We start from the raw sequence: 24459 nt of genomic DNA, 5'->3' as shown, positions 1-24459 counted from the left end.
TGTTTTAGAGTCACCAAATGTACAAGTTGACGAGGAAGGTCAGAAGGTGAGACCAAACCACAAGAGATGTATTGTAATTCTGCGTGAAATACCTGATCACACCCCATTGGAAGACGTAAAGGTAATTCATGTGGAATCTTTTTCAGTATTGAGCTGTGACGTTAAAGTTGTGGTTTTGCCAGATATGTTTAATAATAAAATTAAAAGTATAGTTTGTGGTATGTGTATGATGCTTTACTGGGAATTACAGTACATAACAAAATTCATTATAAGATACAGTGTATAAACAATGTGGCACTCACGGGGATTGTTAGGTGCAGCTACATGCAATCCCCGCACTACAGACTATTCTCATACATAATTATTGCATCAGTACTTTCTGAGACTAGAGCAGTATCTTGGAACAATAAATACTGACTTAACACTGATTTACCAGCTTCTGGAAGCAGGTGAGTGACAAGAAAAGGAAGCAATTAAAGGATTTACAGATGAATAAAGAGAATTTTTCCTGTTGCCTGTCTACATGGTGTTCTGAATAACAATATGCCATTGACAATGTTTGCCAAACTTAGTACAGCTGTTGCAATGAAAGAGTTTTGGCACATTTTAAAATTTTAGATTACAACAAAGTTTTGGTGTTAATTTTGCTGTGCAGTATAGTAAAGTGCATTTTTTTAAAAAATATTGTCCCAGTGTTGCCTGATAACTGTCTCATGGTTCTCAGTTGTCTAATGGGACAGAAAGCAATTCACTTTCAGTTTAATGAAATCTATGTGGTAATAGATATCTGAACTGACTGTGATACACAAGCCAATAAGAAATCTGTGCAAGGCATCAAATAAAATACTTAATATGAATACTGCCAACTTAACTGGGGAAATTCTAATTGATTTGTGGGGATTTCAATTATTTACAACCAAGATTGAAAGTAATGTATAATTTCAACCACTAATAATAAATCTCTTGTACATGCAAATAATCTGAAATATAGTGAATTATAGAATGAAACCTTCATGTGTAAATTACATCAGAAATTTATAAATTGATAAGAAAAATGAATTTGCAATTAATATCCATGTAATTGTACTACTAGTTTCCCACAAGTCATCAGTGCATTTCTGTAACGAGTTATTGTTCATATACTCCTCCACTTCCCATGTTTGATAAGAAGGAAAAGAAAGTAATTCTCAACAGCAAGTTTTTTTATTGTATCTTGTATTATCTCAATGTTAACAATGACACAGCTGCTGGTTTTATGTTTGTATTTTAATCTTACAATTTTATTATACTATGGGAATTACATTTTTACATCTATATGTTAAGTGTTATGTATTTTCTTCCATGTTTATTATATCATCCTGTCAGTTGGTTCGGATTTTCCCAGATATTTGAAGGTGTCTACAACATTAGCCCTCCCGGAAGTGTTGTCCAGTGCAATTTTCTGTCTGCACGTACTCATTTCTGTTTTGATTACTAGTTTCATAAAATATAGCATAATTGGTGGCATCATTTCCTCTGTGGTGTGCTGCATTTGTGCCTATTACAAGAGTAGGCCAATCTAAATTGCTCTTGTTATTAGAATACTTCTAGATATTGGATTGCTTCGGTACATGGTCCTAAATTCTCAAAGCTCTTCATGCCCTCCAGTAAGTTAAAGGCTTGAGACTAGTCTTATCTGTGTGTGTGTTTTTCTGATGAAGGCTGTGTCTGAAAGCTAATGTGTAGGGTCTTTTAATTGTGCTCGTCCAGAACTTAATGTGTAAGCTTTACTGTAAGTAGCAATTTGGATTTTCCTTGTATTGTTGCTGATCCATATGTAATCAGTCTTGCCTTCTCATCCCATCCATTAAGTCTCCTATGACCTGGAGTTTTGAGCAACTTCGATTTTACTTTCATTGAAGTATCATGCATGTATTTGCTAGGTTATAGTATGTCAGTTTAATGTGTGAAAAGTTGGTGGAAAAGAACGTCAGACTCTGTAACGGCCAGTCTCATTTCAGAAACAGAAATTAAGCAAAATTAATTAAATGTAGGGTAATACTGAGAAAGGTAACAAAGGAGCATGTTGGTGACTTAGCAAAGGGAAATCAGTTGTACCAAGAAAGTTTAGGGGAATCTATTATGGAATTGGCGTCTTGGTGGGATTTAAAGAGCTCTTTTGTGGCATGGATCAAAATAAAACCACTCTTAACAGCATTCTGCTTAGAATGGAGATGGTGTGTGAAGGGAATTGGAGTGTGAAATTTGTTAATATGTTTGTTGGTTAGTCACTATCACGTCTGGCATGTGTGTTGACCTTGGGGGTTCTTAAATATTGCAAGTGGTTTCGGGGCTGCCACATCAGTTTCCTGTAACGTCAGAATTTTGTACTACTGCAATTGTTAAGTTTTCATAGGGACACACAGAGAGTAGGCACCCAAAAGAACCTGATTGTCTCAAAAGATGCTGCGTGACATGCTCACTTAATTTTTTTTTTGTGGTGCCGTCCCTGAATGCCGTATGGCCATGGCATATACTTAAATCAGATACACATCCTCCCTCAAAACGGTCGCCATTTGCCAATATCCTTTTAACTGCTATATTAAGTTTTGGGATTGCAGCCAGATGACGTAGATTCTTTGGCACGCTATTTCGGCTGGAAACCATCCAGCCTGTCTTTGAGTGAGTGTTTTGCACTGGAAATGGCTAGTTCACGTCACTAACTTTATACCAAAAATTTGTGCAAAGGCACATTTATGAGTATAATTTTTACGGGTGCACCTATTTGTGATATTTGAAGGAGGTGCAAAACTTGCCGGAGACCACTCGTATAGTGGCTGTCTTTGTGTTTGTCTCCTTGCCAGGTTTTGATATAGCAGTCACCAGGGCAAAACACTCACGTGAAGATGGATGAATGTTTGTCAACTGAAATATCATGGCAAGCAGTAGAAATCAGCTGGGTGCAACCCGGAAACTTAGTGGCCTGCTACTGATTACACTGGGAAAGTCTCAAGAATCCAGTGCTGCTGGCAGGACTGCGAAAACATGTTCAAAGGAAGGTCCTGTAAATCTACTCTTCTTATGGTAAAGAGTGCTGTCATATAGTTACGAGTAGAAAATTGGATAGTGAGAGATCAGGGGAGTGCAGGTGGTGTGGCAAAAAGGTCACCTGTTGCTTGCAAGTTATTGGACAAGGACAGAACTATGTAAAGTGGCATTTACTTATAGCAACAGTCAGTTCTTCCCACATCAAAGCTCTGGATGCTCATGCCAAGTTGCATCACGTAAACGGTCAAGGATCTTCTTGTTGTGGGTTTTGGGTACCATAGCACTTTATGGTGTCAATTCCACATGAAAAATACTATTTACATAAAAACATTTTGAACATTGCCTTGTCTTCTTGACCTGTCTTGTCATTGCTTTTACTGTCTAAGCATGTTCCAGGTGATTGTTACTTCAATTATTAATAGCACAGGAAAAGCCAAATAGGTCACAACAAATATTTTGCTCTACATCTACATTCTTATTTTGTAAACCACTAGTGTGTGGTAGAGGGTATGTGCTATTGTACCAGTCATTATAGTTTACTCCCATTCCATTTGAATATGGAGGATGGGGAGAATGATTACCTGAATGCCTCTGTGCATACTGTAAATATTCTAACCTTGTCTTCATGATTACTATGTGAGCAATAAGTAAGGGGGTATTTCAAAAGCCATCATTTAAAGCCGGTTCTTCAAACATAGGGTTCTAATAATCTCCAGGTAGTTTGTCTTAGAGTCTGCCACTCAGGTTTCCTCAGTCTCACTGTAACACTCCCCAACGAATCATACAAATCTGTGACCATTCATACTGCCCTTACTTGTATATTTTCAATATCCCATTTGGGTCCTATTTGGTATGGGTTTCGCTCTTGAGCAGTATTGTAGAACTGGTCGCACAAGTTAATAGCTAAGAAATTTCCTTGTAGATTGATTGCATTTCCCCAGTATTCTACCAGTAAACCAAAGTCTACCACCTGCTTTACCCACGAGAGAGAGAGAGAGAGAGAGAGAGAGAGAGAGAGAGAGAGAGAGAGAAATTATTGCTAGGTGTTCACTATGCTTACACCCAGCTGATAAGAGTTCTTCAAAAGTTAATTAGAAAAATGATCCTCTAAATTTTACTTCCCTACCCTATGTCAGTAATTTTAATAGGCAAAGTTGTCAGGATTTGGAATACTCATTTTGTTGTTTTTGAGAAATACTTCAAACATAACATATACCATTCTTGCTCGGAATTTAAAAATGAAGTCCTACTTCTGAGCCATTTTCAAAGATAGATGACCGACAGGAGATCACTAGCCTGAATATTCTGGTGCAAATTTTTCCAAATGTTTCATTCTGTCATTAAGTTTAAGATTTTAAATGTCACACTACACCAGTGACAAATGTCAAGAAATTTGAAATTGTTAAGCATACTTGTATTTGCCACCAATGCATGGCTGAATTGGTTTCTCATTGGAAAATATTACTTACATAATTTCATCATAGTGCTTGACTATTTCTATTATGCTGTAGACTTTATTCTGAAAACAGAAATCTGAAATATTACCTGAAGATGTAATCAGTAACACATTATCAAATTTGTCCAATTGTTCTTGTATGGGGAAATAACAAGACTACATTTCATATGAAATGCTGTTAACATAGGCAAATAGTATCTTGTCTCTTAAGACTTCAGGTTCAACTAAAATGTGTTCGAACTTGTCCCGGTGTTGGCTGTGAACTGTCTAGTGGTTCCCAGTTGTCTAAAGGGACAGAAAGCAATTATCCATTTATTTACACAGATTCTTAGTAAGACAAGTATCTGTACTGATTGTGATACACATTTGTTTCCATTAGTACATGTATACAATAAAACAATCCTCTCAAACTCCTGGAAATTTTTGTAGCAGTTGGTTTCTGAAAGGAAAATATTACTCACATAATTTTATCATAGTGCTTGACTGTTTCTACTATGCCGTAGACTTCATTCTGAAAACAGAAATCTGAAATATTACCTGAAGATGTAATCAGTAACACATTATCAAATTTGTCCAATCGTTCTTGCATGGGGCAATAACAAGACTACATTTCATCTGCAATATGTTTACATAGGCAAGTAGCATCTTGTCTCTTAAGGCGTAGATTGAACTAAAATGTGTTCGAACCTGTCCCGGTGTTGGCTGTGAACTATCCAGTGGTTCCCAGTTGTCTAAAGGGACAGAAAGCAATTATCCATTCATTTACACAGATTCTTAGGAAGAGAAGTATCTGTACCGATTGTGATACACATTTGTTTCCATTAATGCGTGTGTACAATAAAACAATCGTCTCAATAAACCCTTTGAAATTTTTGTAGCAGTTAAGTCTAATGTTAAGACATCTACGCACGCCAGGCTGTAGAGATGAAGGTGCCAGCGAAAATTATTACTCAGCAGAGTACTTTTCCTTCTGTGTGCAGGATTGTTGCAGTTCAGTTTGTCCATTTCCACAGCACTAACAGCAGTTAAACGGTTTAGCAGTAGCTAAAGACAACCTATTTCGGTACCTGACACGACAGGGAAATCCAAAATTCTCTCTGATTGGGGTGTTACCTTGACCCCTTCGATAATGAAAAAGGTAGATGTAAACATAGCCTACACTCACTCTTTTCTCACATTCAATGTGCTTCCATCAACGATTAAGGCTGGTTGTGAAGCCATCACAGTCCAACTGTACAGTCTAAACCCAGTGTGTTCTTACTAGTGTCAGCATTATAACCACACTCCCATGTGTGTCCCACTACTAGATGTGTTACTTAGACTAAAGGTACTCCCCCCTGTGGGTTCGGGGGTAAGAATAGGCCCACGGTATTCCTGCCTGTCGTAAGAGGCGACTACAAGGAGTCTCAAACGTTTTGGCCTTGTGAGATGGTCCCCTAACGGGTTTGACCTCCATCCTTCTAAATTTTCCGAAGAACGAGCCGATTGGGGAAGGGCGCCTTACAAGGAGCGATGTGTCCATCAAGCATTACCATCTCTAGCCAGGTTTGTCGTCATCGCTTAGCAGTCCCGCTCACCTACCATCTCTTGGGCGTGGATTTGTTCTTGGGTGCGGTTTCTTGCAGTCTGCTATGCTGTGCCGCTTTATGCGCCAATGACGATATTGGACATCACCACCTGAAATCCAGCACGGTAGCCAGTCCGTTGTGGTGGGGCCGCCATGTACCCTGTTGGTTGTAGCCCCCTGACTACACAGGGATCGCTCTGCTGATGCCAGCGCCGTTAGCTCCCCACGTATGCCAAGGAGTAGATGCCTATCTCCTTGGGGCATTGGGACTCCCGGCAATGGCCATCCTGCCAGGTGGTCGTTGCTGAGGCTGGGTGGCGCCCGTGGGGAGGGCCTTTGGTCGGAGTAGGTGGCATCAGGGCGGATGACCCGCAATGAAGCGTGGTACATCATCTCTTGCTGGTGGCCAGCCGCCAGCAGTCTCTAAGCGTTCCAGGGCTCAATACAACGCAACTACATATGACCCAAATCGTTCCCCTCCCTGGCTACACCATGGGAGGAACGAAAGACTAAGGATGCCAGCGAACCATACTCGCCCCGCTACCTGGTGTGTACGAGAGCTGATGGTGAATCCTTTACATCCATGAAGCCTCAGTTCTTCGTCAAGCACTTAGAGGACAAGTTCGGGGAGGTGGAGGGCTTGTCCAAAATGCGCTCGGGCTCGGTTTTGATCAAATCGGCGTCCTCCGCCCAGTCCCGCCGGTTACTCGATTGTAACAAGCTGGGGGATGTTCCGGTTACAGTCACGCCCCATAAGTCTCTTAATATGGTCCAGGGCATAATATTCCATCGGGACCTTCTATTGCAGTCCGATGACGAGCTTCGCGCCAATTTAGAGCGGCGAGGTGTTCACTTCGTCCGGCGCGTACATCGTGGTCCAAGGGATAAGCAGGTTGCCACCGGTGCCTTCATCTTGGCCTTCGAGGGTGATACTTTACCTGAGAAGGTCAAGGTGATGGTCTATCGTTGTGACGTCAAGCCATATATCCCTCCCCCGATGCGGTGCTTTAAGTGCTGGAAGTTCGGGCATATGTCTTCCCGCTGTACTTCCGGCCTCACATGTCGAGATTGTGGACGCCCATCACATCCCGATACTCCATGTGCTCCGCCTCCCATCTGTGTAAACTGCGGAGAGCACCACTCACCTTGCTCGCCGGACTGCAGGATCTACCAGAAAGAGCGCAAAATCATGGAGTATAAGACCCTGGACCGCCTGACATACACTGAGGCCAGGCAGAAGTTCGAACGCCTCCATCCTGTTCGAATGCCTGCCTCTTACGCCCTGGCTACTACTGTTATGGCCCCATTAGCTCTCCCTCAGACTGCCACCTCTCAGAGCCGGAATGCTACACCTGCCCCCTTGATGGTGGGGGGCACTTCACTCCCTGCTGCTCCTGCACTACCTGCCTCAGGAGCAGCAACCCCCCAACCATCGGGGACATCAGTCCCCACTTCTAAGCTGGGGAAGCCTCAAACTTCCCCTGCTCGAATAGCACGGAAAGGGTCCCTTGGGTCCCTTCCTTCCCAGGTTTCCGCCTCTGGGAAGGGTGACGTCAGCCAATGGAAGAAAAGCAGACCAGCGGCTGATCGCAGGGCTTCCCGCTCCTCCTCCGTCCCGGAGACTGACTCGCTGGAGCCCTCCCAGCCAATGAAACCCAAGGACCAGAGAGACAAGACGAAGAAGACCTCTAAGGCCAAGGACCACGCGGTGGCATCCACCCCACTGCTCCCTACAGGCTCTGCGTCCGGGGATAAGGTGGAGATCCGGGCGTCCGCTGAGGACCTGGATCTCGCCGGACCCTCAGACGCCATGGAAGCAGATTGTACTGGTCCTCCATCGGTGGCAGCAGGTGACCCAGTGGCGTGATCTGCCTCCTCGGCCCCTTCACGCCTTTTTCGGACATGGACAAAGCAATACTCCAGTGGAACTGCAGCGCTTTTTTCCACCACCTTGCTGAGCTTCGCCAACTCATCAGCACCCACCCTTTCCTCTGCATTGCCCTACAGGAAACTTGGTTTCCGGCAATGCGGACCCCTGCCCTACGTGGGTATCGGGGTTATTACAAGAACCGGGCAGCTTATGAGAGGGTATCTGGTGGAGTCTGCGTCTACATCCTTAACTCTGTCTACAGCGAATGTGTACCTCTTCACACACCTTTAGAGGCTGTCGCTGTAAGGATGTGGACGCCTCAGCCTATTACTGTCTGCAGTTTGTATCTTCCGCCAGATGGTGATGTCTCGCGTCATGTGTTGGCTGCATTGATAGCACAACTGCCTCCTCCTTTTGTGTTACTGGGCGACTTTAACGCCCATAACCCCCTGTGGGGTAGCGCCGCGATTACTGGCCGGGGTAGAGATGTCGAGACTCTTCTCTCGCAGCTTGACCTCTGCCTCTTAAACACGGGAGAGCCGACACATTTCAGTGTCGTCCATGGCACATTTTCGGCCATCGACCTTTCTATCTGCAGCCCCGGACTTTCACCATCCATCCACTGGAGTGTCCATGACGACTTATGTGGTAGTGACCATTTCCCCATCTTTCTGTCACTACCACAGCGTCACTCTTCTGAACGCCCCTCCAGATGGGCTCTGAATAAGGCTGATTGGGGCTTGTTCTCCTCTCTCGCCACTATCGCACCTCCTTCCCCTGACACCATTGATGCGGTGGTTCAGTCGGTCACCACCGGCATCGTTTCTGCGCCGGCATCTGCGATTCCCTGTTCATCCGGGTCCCCTCGGAGGAGGACTGTGCCTTGGTGGGCGCCCGAGATTGCAGAGGCGATTAGAGATCGCCGGCGGGCTCTTCAACGCCATAAGCGGCACCCGTCCTTGGAGAACCTCATCGTTTTTAAACAGCTCCGTGCCCGTGCCCGACGCCTCATTCGCCAACGGAAGCAGGAGTGCTGGGAACGGTATGTTTCCACCATTGGCGTCCGTACCTCTGCATCGCAGGTTTGGGCTAAGATTAGGCGACTCCATGGCTATCGGCCGCCTGTCTCTGTCCCTGGGCTTTCGCTGAATGGAGTGGTGTGTACTGACTCCGACACGATTGCGGACCGGTTAGCAGCGCATTTTGCTCAGTGTTCCGCATCTACGAATTACCCACTGGCCTTCCGCTCCCGGAAAGAGCGGTTGGAAAGTTGGAGGCTTTCCTTTCACACGCGCCACGCGGAGTCGTACAATGCTCCTTTCAGCGACTGGGAATTCCAGAGTGCACTATCTGCTTGCCCTGATACGGCTCCTGGGCCAGACCGCATCCACAGCCAGATGCTGAAACACCTCTCTGTGAATTGCCAGCGACGCCTCCTAGATGTTTTCAACCGCATCTGGGTTGAGGGTGTGTTCCCGTCTCAATGGCGAGAAAGCATCGTCCTCCCCGTGTTGAAACCTGGCAAGAACCCGCTGGAGGTGGACAGCTACCGCCCCATAAGCCTCACCAACGTTCTTTGCAAGTTGCTAGAACGTATGGTGAGCCGGAGGTTGAGTTGGCTCCTCGAGTCTCGAGGCCTTCTGGCTCCGCCTCAGGGTGGGTTCCGCAAAGGCCGCTCTGCCGTCGATAATCTGGTCTCCCTAGAGTCTGCCGTCCGTACAGCCTTTGCACGCCGCCAACATCTGGTTGCCGTCTTCTTCGACATGCGGAAGGCGTACGATACGACTTGGCGATATCACATCCTGGCCACACTTCATGGGTGGGGTCTTAGGGGCCCGCTCCCGATTTTTATTCAGAATTTTCTGTCGTCTCGTTCCTTCCGCGTGCAAGTTGCTGCGTCCCATAGTTCCTCCCGGGTCCAGGAGAACGGGGTCCCACAGGGGTCTGTCCTCAGTGTCTCCCTGTTTTTAATTGCGATCAATGGGCTCGCTGAGGCGGTGGGATCGTCCGTCGCAGCTTCGTTGTATGCAGACGATTTCTGCCTCTACTACAGCTCCGCTGGCATTGCAGTTGCTGAGCGCCAGCTGCAGGGCGCTATCCGCAAGGCGCAGTCGTGGGCTGTAGCGCACGGCTTCCAGTTTTTGGCCGCTAAGACCTGCGTTGTGCATTTCTGCCGGCGTCGCACGGTTCACCCTGAGCCACGCCTTTACCTTGACGGTGAACCTCTTGCTGTGGTAGAGACGCATCGGTTCTTGGGACTGGTATTTGATGCCCGGCTGACTTGGCTGCCTCATATTAGGCAGCTTAAACAAACATGCTGGCGGCATTTAAACGCTCTCCGTTGCCTTAGCCACACCGGATGGGGTGCCGATCGGTCCACCCTTCTCCGGCTGTATCAAGCGCTGATCCAGTCCAGCCTTGATTATGGGTGTGTGGCTTATGGTTCGGCGTCGCCATCAGCGTTGCAATTGCTGGATCCCATCCATCACTGCGGGATCCGACTCGCCACAGGAGCATTTCGGACAAGCCCTGTTGACAGCTTACTTGTGGAGGCTGGTGTTCCTCCATTGCGGATCCGGCGCGACAGACTTCTGGCCGCTTATGCTGCCCACGTTTGTAGCTTGCCAGGGCATCCCAACTACCGTCTCCTGTTCCCGCACTCGATCGTCCATCTTCCAGACAGGCGGCCCCGGTCAGGGTGTACGATCGCGGTTCGCATCCGGGCTCTACTGTGTGGGATTGAGTTTTTTCCTCTCCCGCCTGTTTTCCGGGCCAATCTCCGTCTGCCCCCTTGGTGTGTGCGCCGACCATGCATTCGGCTGGATTTGGCACAGGGTCCGAAAGACTCGGTCCCTCCTCCGGCCCTCCGCCGCCGCTTTGTTGCTCTCCTTGCCGAGTTTCCCGGATCTGCCGTGACCTATACCGACGGTTCGATGGTCTCTGGTCGCACTGGTTACGCTCTTACTCTAGAGGATCATTGTGAGCAACGGTCGCTGGCACCCGGGAACAGTGTATACACTGCCGAGTTGGTTGCTATCTATCGCGCCCTAGAGTATATCCGCTCCCGCTCAGGTGAGTCCTTTGTCATCTGTAGTGACTCCCTGAGTGGTTTACGAGCTCTTGACCAGTGCTTTCCTCGTTCCCGTCTGGTGATGGCCATCCACGAGTCGCTCCATGCTCTTGCCCGTTGCGGCCGCTCCGTGGTCTTTGTTTGGACCCCAGGTCATGTCGGCATCCCGGGCAATGAGCGGGTTGACACGCTGGCTAAACAGGCAGTGAGTTCACCGGCTCTGGAACTCGGCCTTATGGAGTGTGATCTCCTGTCGCTTTTGCGCCAGAAAGTGCTTGGTGCCTGGGGTGACGAGTGGCGCACCCTGCCCACGCCCAACAAACTTCGGGCGGTGAAGGAGACGACTGGTGTGTGGTGCTCCTCCATGCGGGCCTCTCGGAAGGACTCTGTCGTCCTCTGCCGGCTGCGCGTTGGCCACACGTGGCTGACGCACGGCCATTTGTTGCGCCGGGAGGACCCACCGCTATGTCACTGCGGGGCAGCTCTGACGGTGGTCCACATTTTGGTGGACTGCCCGCTTTTAACAGGACTCAGGCAGACGTTTGCGCTGCCTGATACCCTCCCTGCCCTTTTATGTGATGACGATGCTATGGCGGACATCGTGTTGAGTTTTATTCGGGCAGGGGGTTTTTATCGTATGATTTGAGTGTTTGTCCTTTTATTTCCTGTATTGACTTGGGCCTTTGGCCTGTGGTTTTAAACTGTGGGTTTTAATGTCATTTGGTGGTTGGCTTTTCCTTATTTTCATGGTCGGCCAACCACCTTCACACTCGGTGCGATTTTAGTTCCGTTTGTCTGGTCTTTGTCTGCCTTTCTTGTATTGTGTCGTCCCTTCTCTCAGTTCTCCGTTTTTAACGACTGACAGTTTTTATTTCGTGTGATTTTACCGTGGAACAAGGGACCGATGACCTTAGCAGTCTGGTCCCTTCAATCCCACACCCAACCAACCAACTAAAGGTACTCAGAGGGCTACTAGCCTCCTCCTCCTCCTCCTCCTCCCCCCCCCCCCCCCTCCCCCCTCTCGTACTGATTGTAGTGGCGACCATGCTGCCTCAACCTGTGAGAGTCCCGTGTATCTCGATGAATGTTCCGTCCAGGAGATCTGGGTGAAGGAAAAAGTACTGTATCTCGCAAGTTGTTGGCTGATCTAAAGCCGTACATTTTACAATCTGGCACTTACAATAATGTTCTTGTTATGCCCTGCTCCATGAAGGACATGGCCACACAGACATTCAATCTCCAATTCATTACTGCAGTTCTGAAATCGCCCATTATCATGGTAGCACCACTGTCTCCTCCTCCAACAACTGCACAACAAGCCACCAAATCTTTATCCCCAGAGGAAAAATCACCTGCTACTCAACTGGTGGTCTGGAAAGGACAAAAGGAACACTTACGCACAGACTTCTTATGTCCCTCAAGCCAACAACCATCCGAGTCATCTGCAAACTGTAAAGACACCTTACGAAATCATACAAAGGCAAACGATCTTCTCCTACCCCTACTCTGAAATCCTCTTAAACTGTCTGCACGATACCCTCACCTGGCTGACCTCCATTTCGCCACTGGTCACCACCTAAAATTCTTCTGCCCTTGAGTCTGCAGGCTGACCCAGAGAGAGTGCTGACATCTCCCGTCTTATTTCACAGAACAGGATCCTCCAGCCTCTGCGCCCTCTAGCAATCTTCGAAATCTAGCACCCGGCAGCTGCAGAGGTGACTGCCCTTAGTTTTTTTTATTTATCCTTCCCATTCATCGTCATGACTTCTCCCACGGGACATTTGTGGCATGAGAGCTGGCGAGGAAAAATTACATCTGCTGTTGGAATTGCAGAATCAAGTTGTTTCCTGCCTCCAAGAAACAAAATTGGGTCATCACAACCACTTTCACCTCTGGTTTTTCCTTCTGGTTCTCATTGACCTCTCCTCAGAGAGCATTCCATCTCTTGGCAGAGCCATGCTGCTCACTTGGGGTGGTGTCCTAGCCGAACCATCACCCGCTGCCAGGTTTTGAAGTTGGCAATTTCCTTCTTAATTTCACCTTTTTCTGTTTTTAATGTCTACATCACTCTGTCATTTGCTTTTGCCAGAGCAGACTTAATCCAGCTGGTTGATCACCACCTGTACCCTGTTTTGCTTCTTGGTGATTTTTAATGCCCACCATCCCCTGCAGGGCTGTTCAAGAACCTGTCAGAGAGGTTCCCTCTTGGCTGACCTCAATCAACTCAGCCTCATCGTCTTAACACTGGTACATGCACGCGCACACTCCATTCAGACTCTGCAAGCACCTAGTTCCATTTGGACCTCTAGTTCTGCACCGTCCAGCTTGCCTGTCATCTTGAGTGGTCCATTCTGACATGTTATCAAGCAACCATTTCCCGTGCGCTATCCGACCTCACGTGTGTATGAACCCAATTGGCAGCTTCCTGAGGCCAGCTGGAGACTTTACTAGGCCTTGACGATCTTTTTATGAACATAATTTTCGCATTTGTGATGACCATGTAGAGAATCTTTTGAATGTTATCCTTACTACTACAGAATGTTGGCATACCTTGCAGTTCATCTTTACTGCACTGTATCCTGATTCCTTGGTGGGCTGAGGCATGCCGTGATGCGATTGGCATGTGGAGACATGCTCCCCTTGTTCTTAAGTTATCCTAAAATAATGAGTTGTATTTGCTATAATCAGTTGCATGCATGGTGTTTTTGCGTTCTTTGGTATAGCAAAAACACTAGCTGGATTTAATTTACTAGTTCTTTTAACAGTGTCACTCCCTCTTCCATTGTGTGGGGCACCTCCATTGGCTCTGTGGCACAATGTTCCATTCCCTAATTTCTGACCTGACGGCAGCAGATGTGAATGCTACTGCTATTTCGAACACTGTGGGTCACTATTTTTGCAGAGATTTTGAGCTCCATCGCTATCACCCTGCCTTCCACCTTTGGAAAGGTGTGGAAAATGCCTGGGTGATGCTGTTCTCCTCTCAGAATTGTGAATTCTACAGTGATACCATGAGATAGCAAGACCATGCCCTCACTTCATCCTGATGATCTGCCCCAGGGCCAGACAATGTTAACATTCAGATGTTGCATCACATTTCTCTTGTGGGCAAATACCTTCTCCTTCATACGTACAATCACATTTGAGCAGATGAAATGTTTCTCAGACACTGACGTGAAGCCTGTCATACCCATACCTAAACCTGGTAAGAACATACATCTTCCTTCTACCTACTGCCCAGTTCCTCTCACCACCTGTGTTTACAAGGTGACAGAAGCTGTGATTCATGTCCGGCTGGTGTGGTGGCTAGTCTCTCACAATTTACTAACCACTGTACAGTGTGGATATCAAGTGTGGTGTTCTGCAGTTCACCATCTTGGTACCTTGGCAACTCGTGTCATGAACCGTTTTCTGCAGAAAACTGAATCTGTGTTTCTTGATTTCGAGAGAGCCTAAGACACCTGTTGGAGGACTAAACTTCTGTACTCTATACATGTGGGTCTGCCTTCCCCATTTCCTTCAGGAATTTTTATAAGATGAGTCTTTCTAAAAGAGATGTTTGGGTTCGACCTTCTTGGACACTTTTATCCAGAAGAATAGTGTGCCTCGTGGCTCCATCCTGAGCATCGTTATCTTTGCTGTAGCCATTAACCCCTTAGTGCCAGAATTAATTTCTTCGTAATTTAAAAAAAATGCATTGTCTGTAAAAGGCATAAATTACACAACAGAGTTGTTTTGACGAAAGTCATTACTGCCATTAGTGAGATAGTTGTTGCCATATGGCAACGCTAGGCGCTTTCACTACCTAAATTTATATGGATTACAGCTTCAACAAAAATAAGTAGGTTATTGAAATTTCTTATTACATATACAAGTTTTGTGCAAATTTCTTATTCAGTCTTCATCATACAATTGGTACTTCATAACACAGTACAATTAATAATAAAATCTATAACTCTTATTTTACATGAAATGGAAGAAAACAGTCAATACACAATCCCACATTACACTTTGAACACATTGTTCCCACGATAGTTTTACAGTCCTTGTGTGCACACCTTTTCTTTGTCTTTCCTTCTGTGCGCTGGACGAGGTGGTCAGTCTTATCAAACCTAATTGAATCTGATATGCGGCTGTCGGAACATGCTCTTGATGCAGATGGTCTCCTGGCTCCTTTTGGTAAAGCTTGGTGTCTTTGCAAGTACACTGTTGCTACTTCTCTCTTGAAATCAGGCTGAGAAATAGTTTGGTTTCTTGCTTTATTATACAAAATCTGTTTTGTATGACATCTAACATCCATGTAAAGAGAAACCAGTACAATCTCTTGCTACTTATTGCAATGCGAGAGCATATTTGGCTACCAGTTTTGGTATGGGAATCATTATATTTCGCTTTTTTAGTTGCGAGAATCTCTTGACTTGGCCAACTTCTTGTACACCACACCAAGAAGAGATCATAGTGACAACTGAGGTGTCCAGCCACCGCACATACAATAATCAATCATTCTTCTCTATTGCTGTCTCAGGATACCCCGATCTTTCTTGGAAAATACTTCCTGTGGAGTGAATCAGATCAGCCTCCTCTGTTTATTCTGATCCTTTGTCTGTTTGAAACTAGACTACGGCTGGCTGTTTATTTGTCCATGTTATGCTGTCTTGATACAAACGACCATCATTTAATACATTTGGCTGATGGAGGCTTTTACACTAGCCCAGTTGGCTGCTTGCCTGCCATTCCTGGCCATTCGTGTTATGTCTCATTTTTCGATGATTCCCTTGACTGCCATTGCTGGATCTTCCCTTCTTCTGTATTACCTCTGAGTTAGCTTTCGGCTACTGCTCCACCACCTTAACTGTACACTACCTGACACGTTCCAATGGGTGTGAATGGTCAGTGTTTGTCTTGGACTTATTTGCTTCCCAAAGACACTACTCTGGGTTCTATTGCTGTTAGTTTCTTGGCCTTCGCACACAATTTAGCAATAGTACCTTGTACACTGGTGGTTCAGAGACTGACTGTGGTGTCTGGTGTGCCTTCATCATTGGCACTGACCATTTTTGGTATTGGCTTCTGGATCACTTGTTTTTTTTTTTACACCAGAGCTGTTGGCCCTCTTATCAGGCCAACCAGTACATACACTGACACGGGCCTTTTAATATGCTCTGACTCTCTGTGCCCTTCAGAGCCTGTGTGTGTTGTAAACCATCCATCCCTTAGTGCATTGGGTCCAAGAAAGTTCCCAATGCTCACTGTAGAGTTAGCAGTTGTGATGTTCATGTGGGCTCCTGGTCACACTGATCTGACAGGAATTGAGACTGCTGATGCCACTGCTTAGACTGCGGCCTCCTACCTCAGCCTGTTAGCTCTTCTGTTCCTTGAGATCTCTCCGTTACTGTCTGTTGACGGACGGTGTCACTTTGGCATCACCACTGGTCTTCCCTGTGCGGGAACAAGCTGTCGGGATTGAAACATCTCCTGACGTATTGGTTGACCAGCTCTGGGCCATCCTGTAGTGAGATCATTTTAGCTACATTGAGTATGGGGCACTGTCTTTTCAGCCATCATTTGTTACATGCTGATCTGCCGCCTCTATGTGCTCATTGTCACGAATCTCTGATCGTTTGCCATTTCCTGACCCAATGGCCTGTTTTTAACTGCTTACATTCCAGTATATGTTTGCTGTCTGACATTGGCCATTTTAGCAAACACGCAGGGTCTCTGTACACTCCCACCCCCAGCAATGTGGCGAAGGATGTTTAATCTTCGGTTTGGGACATCCAGTCTCACTACGGTGTATTTCGTGGATCTTTCTCCAAAGGACTTCTTTGGTATTGGCTCTTTGCTTTTGTCAGTGGGGCATAACGTATCGTATAGTAGCTTTCAGCTTCTTTTACTTACTGATGTTCTAAGATTAAGACATGGGTGCTTATGACATAAGTAGTTGCTGCACCTGTAAACATGGCTGGCTCACGGCTGCATATGGTGGTGAAAAGAGCTGCGAGGGGTGTGGCAGTGAAACAAGGTTCTACAGCAGACTGTAATGTCATAAGGAGATGTATCGCTTCAGTCATTTATTACTACGTTTCATGTCCGCAGCTCGTGGTCGTGCGGTAGCGTTCTCGCTTCCCACGTCCAGGTTCCTGGGTTCAATTCCCGGCGGGGTCAGGGATTTTCTCTGCCTCGTGATGACTGGGTGTTGTGTGCTGTCCTTAGGTTAGTTAGGTTTAAGTAGTTCTAAGTTCTAGGGGACTGATGACCATACATGTTAAGTCCCATAGTGCTCAGAGCCATTCGAACCATTTTTTAACTACATTGCATGGAAAACTTATTTTCTAGTATGGTGGTAGTAACCCTCCTGTGGGTGTCATACACATCCTGCTGCGCCTTTCCACGGGCTACTTTGGTTTTCTTAGTGCTATGGACGTGTGTCTCTGGAGCTGCTGACCTCTCACTGCTACGGACGAGTTGTTTTTGTGTTTCTGTGAATAAAAAAGTATTGAGTATTTATCATACAACATATGTGCCTCATTGTGTGCTGTCATTTGCAAAGAAATACTCATTTTAGAACTTTGAATCATTATTAATATGACTACATGATTTGCAATGATCGTCTTCTGATACAAACACGCCAACTCTAGAACAAAACTGTAGATCTTTTTGCTCTCAATTTTAAAGGAAATTTAGATATTTTATCTACTTTTCACTTGCTGCAGTATGTGATCAGAGTTTTCAGTGTGCTTTAACTCTGCACAATCTTCAAAATTTCGTTCACTGTTTTAACTAATTCGATGCAGCACAGTAAATACGATGGATAATGTAAGAAAATTGTATTCCTTATCAAGTGAAGATGTCAGACTGCAAGACTTCCAAAAATCTTTTTTTTTTTTTTTTTTTTTTTTTTCCTGAAAAATCAGATTAGTATTACACATTCCCTGGAACGTCATCGCTCAGCACAGGCACCAGCATACAAAACATGCCGAAGCACGGAATGCAGAGAACACACCTGTTACAACAAAAGGGTTGATAAGAAATGAAAATGAAACGTACGTTTATCTTTATATTTTAATGAAGTAAAGAATATGAAGCAGCTAATTATGAAACATGGTATCATATGGTTGATGCAGTTTATGGTGAATGCTATTTTTGGATGAAATTTAAATTTGACATAAATTTGTATTAGGTAACCATTTTATTTAAACATTAAAAAAATAACACAGGATGTCAATGAATACTACATACCTTGCTTTTCACTAAAGCAACAATATGTTGTATCACTTTTTGAGCACTACTGATGCGAAGAAAAGCTTTTAACAACTTGCATCCCATTATACAGACAAAGGGCGTCTCTGTGCACTCTTATTTAAATCACTGTCACCAGTCAGCAAGTGCAACACTGAGAATTGCCAGACTCCCTTTGTTTAAACAGAGATCACTGACCAAGCATTTGAATCTACATTAGAACAAAATGCAATTTTTTGAACCTTTTAGAGGTGAACTTTCTGCTTTTATTTCACTTGAATTATTTACGAACAAACCAGTCATCAAAACTCGTAATCCCGTTCTCTCTAAAAAATTCCTGTAAAAGCCTCTTCCTTAAAAAGGACTGCCAATAAAGGACGAGCTGTTTTGTCTTTCCTATACTGAATGTAATAATTATAAACTTTCTCTCAACTCAACTGCTTAATTTTGACACAGACTTAATGCGAGCTTCCGTAGGTGGCAGTACTATGCAGCATTGATGCATAGTACAGCTACATCCGAGAAAAGAGTATAATACCTATGCAAAATAGCCAAATAAGGCTCGACATCAGGCTGGAAAACAAAATTGGCAATGTCCAGTGTCACTAACCTGTTAAAATTGAAGTCAGTCTGTAAGCTGCTGTGAATACATTTCACTCCTTGTAGCAGGAGGAGGTTGCTCATGTAAGGATGTTGATCCAATCATAGACATAATCATAACTGTGAACTTGTAAATTAGTGGAAATTTGTCTTGAGGAAAGTTCTTATAAAAGTTACATAGACTAATTTTATAATTAAACTTCTCACGCAACTGCCTGTCATACTGTAGGTTTAAAATTTGTAACTGCTGCTCGGTTTCCACATTTTCAACGTCAACTGAACAGAGATGTGAAAAGACATTAATTTTTTCATAATCTTGGAAACGCATCTCAGATTCGTGGCGATCATCACAGACTATACGAGGCGTGTTCAAAAATTCTAGAACATGGGTAATTTCACACCAATGGTGTATTGGAGTGAAATGCAGTTGGTGTCACTGCACACGCCTGTGTTTAATGTGTAACTGCTGGAAGTTTCATTGTTGTACGTCTGTTAGTTACTGTTCAGTGCTCCATTGAGTAGAACATTGTCGCACAGCTTGTGAATTTTGAGCTAGCAGAGCTAGAGGAGCAGCATGTCGGGATTAAATTTTGCATCGAACTCAAGAAAATCATTGCAGGCACACATCAAAAGATGAAGGAAGCCTATGGTGACGAGTATTTAAACCATACTCGGTGTTATGAATGGTACACATGGTTTAAAAATGGCCGGACGAAAGTTAAAGTTGACCCTCGTTCAGGATGCCCTTTGACGCTAAAGAATCCAACATTTCAGTTGGATCATGTAATGAAATTCTGACCATAGTGTCTTGGAATGCATTGTGTTGTCATAATGTTCACCCTATGGCTCATGAGTAAAGACCAGAAAAACCTTCGCCTCACAATCCGTGATGAGGTTTTGGATGGCGTAAATGAGAGAATGTCCTTCAGAGCATCATAACTGGTGATGAGACATGTGTCTATGGTTGATGATGTTGAAACAAAGGTTCAGTCTTCACCTGGGTTGGGAAAGGTTTTTGAACACTCTCCATGTCAGGTCAAATGTCAAAACCATGCTGTTAGTTTTCTTTGACTTTGAAGGATTAGTTCATTAGAATTCGTGCCATAGGGACAAACTGCTAATCAGTGGTGCTATTGGGGTGTTGGGACACCTGCAAGAAAATGTGAGAATAAAACGGCCTGAAATATGGTGAGCCAATTCATGGCTCTTGCATCACAATAGTCACGTTCATCCCTGTTGGTGCGTGACTACTGCACAAAAACTGAAACTACAGTGGTGCCTCATCCTCGATACTCTCCAGACATGGCCCCTGTGGACTTTATTTCCAAAGTTGAAAACCCTGTTCAAAGGATGAAGATTTGCTATTATAGAAGAGATAGCTCTTTGCGCCATCCAACAAGAGGTGTAATGAGACTGCTTCTGGAAGCGGAAATGGTGTTGGGAGTGGTGTATCTACTGTGGAGGATAGTATTTTGAAGGAGACTCTGCACTAAGTGAAAGGTAACCATAGAAAAATTATATGGCCAAAGTTGCAGATTTTTTTTGAATAGACCTTGTTTTTTGATATTGTTCAAAATGTTGCTCTGCTCTCGTCCCTGAAAGATAACTTTGAGAAATGTGCAATGTTCCCACTTCCTAGTTGTGTATTCCACAGTGTGTGTTTTATTGTAAAGCCCTGAATGCAGATGTACATCTTTGAAATTAATTATGTTCACCCTGCAGTGCTGAATTCAAAAGTCATATGCTATGTAAGTCTCGGAGGAAGGCCAAATTTGCTATCTACTGTTTTTTCAATTCGGCAACAGGCCTATGACTTGTCCATAAATATCTCAAGAGGACCTTGCCTCTACTCAAATAGTGGATTTCATTATGATATGGCACAATGCCACAAGTGCTTTGTCTCTCCCAAAAAGGCTTTAAACCAGTGAGAGCAGAACTATGGGTGAAATTTGTTAAAATTGAAAACAATTGTCACTTCCCTCATGTTCACACTTTCAGTCCCCAAATTCTCTGGATAGAGAATGTAATGTATTTCAAAAATCTAGTGTGGGACAGACAATGATTTTACCATCTCTGGTAAAAGAACGACAAAACTGATATTTCGGACAACCGTAAATGCTACAGCATCCATTGATCCAGAAGTGAGATGATTCCATTACAGACTGATGTTTTCAACACTTCTGCACACACGTGAAAATATTTGCCCCTTTTCAAGTGTCAGTCATGAGGACGGAAGTCTAGTAACTATTCTGTGATTAGACCTCGGTCTGCTCCCCAAATGTAAATTGCCTACTGAGCAGTGTCAGAAATGTCAGTGCACTCATCCAGCACGAAAGCAAAGGTAGAAAAAATTGTTGCGAGAACCATTACTTTATCTGAAATGTTGCTGTTTCTTGAATTCCGTGTCAAATTTTTGAACAAGAGACTCCGTCTGAAACTTCAGAAGTCTCCCAGGAGCTGTGTGCACAGCTGCTGCAGACACCAAACGTATCTTTATAAACTCTCCTGTAGTGAAACTTGAGTGTTTCTTAGATGATATGAAAAGCAATATAACAACTTGGTCTGATTGGAGATGCATTTGTTCAGTGCTACTCCTGAAAACAAAAGTACATTTTTCATAGTGGAAATGTTGAGGAAAATTAGTCAGGTATCAATTTTTCCACTCATATGTGACACACAATTCCTCAAGTCACATCACTTATCAGGACTTCAAGTTTTGCAACCCTGCTTCTCTTCTTTGCCTTCAAAGTGCCCATAATCTTTTGCATGAAAGTGGTGTAATGCCTCTGGAAAATGAATTTTTTCTTTGTGTCCAGAGTTTTGAAGCACCCTGAGCATCTCAAGGCACCATCTCACTTCATAAATGTAGGCATCCTGCGCTGACGTGGTGTAAAATGATTTTGGTGTGTCTGACTTCCACTTTGATTTTTTTTTTTTTTAGAAGAAGAGTTTGTCTCCACTTTCAGTGCTGTGCAGTAGGTATATATGTTAAGGCTACACCAAAACTTATGTTCATTCCTCGGAAAGCATATCTCCTGAAGGCAGTTATTTCCCCCCCCCCCCCCCCCCCCCGGTCACATGACAACTTCAGACGCACATTATACAAGGAGTGCTTATGGCCCTGGCGATAAGAATGCTCTTACGCGCCTAGCTGCCGCCCGAACAGGTCTGACGTAGTATAACATACCCTGTATAATCATGTCGTCTTGCATTGAATGTTAAGCATGGCCGTGGGTTTTCATGTTCATTGAAAAGTTAAAGGACCAGCAGTATATAGCATTTCACCTTAGGTGAACACACTAAATGACCTCACAAGGGGAGGGTGTGGATTCAGGCTCACAAATTGGGCAAGTCTGTGCAAGTACATGCAGTTGAACACCCCTTAGAAGTTCCTAGAGTATCTCGCGTGATAGGGTGTTAGGAAAAGGTAACACATCTTCTAAAGATTTTAGTGATGTCGGAGGAAGGATTGTTTTGTATGTATAATAAAGTATGGCATAGTGCATTGGTCATGCAAACTGACTAGCATTTCCCCAGTGTGGGTTTTGATAATCGTCCTGCGGCCACCATCACCACCACCAATGCTGCAGCAGCAGCAGCAACTAGTTCAATTATATGTAAAATTAATGTATTGGATTTAGTTAAGATAGGTTAATTTGTAAAAACAGTTAATTTATATAATTCAGTGAATTTTCAAATGAATGGAAATTTCTGAACATTCTAGCAATTAAAAAAAGCAGGTAATTAACTGCTAGAAGTTAAATTACATTTTTAGTGGGATAGTCGTTAAAGAAACATTTAGAAACCTAAATATTGTTTACAGCATTTACATTTAATGAAAGAATTTCTTGAACAATGACATTATTCCAAAATATGCTTCACTGGAAAGTATACTTCATTTAAGAAAGTCTCTACTGTCAATTTTGATGCACAGCGAATCATTGGTATGAAAAGGAGCACTGAATTTATGCTGCATGATCAAATATATTTTAATTGTTCCAGTTCCAAAATCAGTTGAGCTAATATGTATGTACTTCCACCAGAGCTCTTGCATGTCAATCCGACAAGCAAGTAGGCAGTTAGTTACCTCATTTGATAGTAAACGATGTCATTCATAAGACGTATAACAATATGTTTAGTTTTGTGCATTAACATACAGCTATAATTGGTGGTGGAAATGTATTTGCAGAGAAAAGCGCATAATGATATATTAGGCCAATAAACGTAACTAGTTATTGTAGTGGTTTTGAATACCTTCAATAGTCAGGAATTTTTGACTGTTTCTTGTTGAATAGGCTGATCAGACAAAATTTGTTTTCCAGAGGAGGGTAAATGTGTATTGAAAATGTTTTTGGATACCTCAACATGAATTTCCTAAGAGACGGAAGTTTATCTTGCATTTACCAGTAGAATAAGGTGCGGAAAAAAACATTTCAATGTATGCAACTTCTGTCAGTTTTCAGCAAAAAAAAATGGTGACTGTGAACTATCAAACTTTTCAGAAACATAAAACATAATTAAATACATATGGTCATGAATGGTAAGGCATAGGTTCTATACTAAATAATTAATCCATACACAAGTTCCGCATTCGGGAGGACGGCGGTTCAATCCCATCTCCAGCCATCCTGATTTAGGTTTTCTGTGATTTCTCTAAATCGTTTCAGGCAAATGCCGGGATGGTTCCTCTGAAAGGGCACAGCCGATTTCCTTTCCAATCCTTCCCTAACCCGAGCTTGCACTCCGTCTCTAATGACCTCGTTGTTGACGCGACGTTAAACACTAACCACCACCACCACAAGTTCCGTTTAACTTTGAATTTATGGCAATCATTAGATAACAAACTTCAGTCCTTTGTTTCCAGATACATGTCGCACAGTACAGCATCTCACATAAATCTACTGCTATGCAGTATGGCACTTTCACATTACACTAAAAAATTATTTTTTAAACATTAATAAGATAGTGGCAAGACATGCATATCAGACACAAATTACAAGAAACAGAAGAGTGAGTAACCGTTCATCGAGAATATCTCTTACATCAAAAGAATGTGTAAACAAATGTTGTTTTGTCCTCTTTTTCACAGTGGCTTTCAAAGTCAATAGCTCACAGCATCTGACAGCTCTTCCACAATAAATACATCACGTCACAGGACGTTGTTATTTTTTTTTTAAAATTCTCGCAACGTTATTTGCTAACTGTAGTTGTTGCCGAGCAACTGCTCGGTTAGTGAATGATTTAAAATGTTACGGCAATCACATAATGTTACAGGCTCCACCTACAGGTGTATGAATTAGAGCTGCATCACAAAATAGTCAGAACAGGCCATGACAGAAGTCATTTAGAGCCAATTTAGCAAAAAGGGATGAAAACAAGGGATTCCTCAATTTTTGTCTGTTTCTGAAAGGAGGCTACATTCCATACTTGTCGTGGTAAACATGCACGTTAGCTTCGTGTGAGGAACTGCACATGTGCCCCTTTGAAAATGCGGATTGTTGGACAGGGTTGTAGGTCAGTTGTACTTAACAATGCCTACAGTTAACGCAGCAATATTTGTAGACATCTTGGAGCTGTATGCTGTGCCACAACTTCTTTGTGACACCTTTCAATAAGATGGTGCACCATGC

General features: G+C 44.0%; 1 protein-coding gene across 31 annotated transcripts in view; it reads left to right on the top strand.

The window, feature by feature from the left end:
* Positions 1-24459, top strand: part of LOC126267365 (la-related protein Larp4B-like) — a 759608-nt gene that overhangs the window by 686832 nt on the left and 48317 nt on the right. For all 31 annotated transcript variants that reach the window (XM_049972524.1, XM_049972507.1, XM_049972528.1 and 28 more), the window contains one exon: positions 9-121. In XM_049972524.1, coding sequence (XP_049828481.1) covers positions 9-121 — 113 coding nt within the window. The remainder of the gene's footprint in view (positions 1-8; positions 122-24459) is intronic.

This window comes from Schistocerca gregaria, chromosome 4 (genome assembly GCF_023897955.1).
Source record: "Schistocerca gregaria isolate iqSchGreg1 chromosome 4, iqSchGreg1.2, whole genome shotgun sequence".
Taxonomy (NCBI): domain Eukaryota; kingdom Metazoa; phylum Arthropoda; class Insecta; order Orthoptera; family Acrididae; genus Schistocerca; species Schistocerca gregaria.
This window is presented reverse-complemented; position numbering and strand designations above follow the sequence as displayed.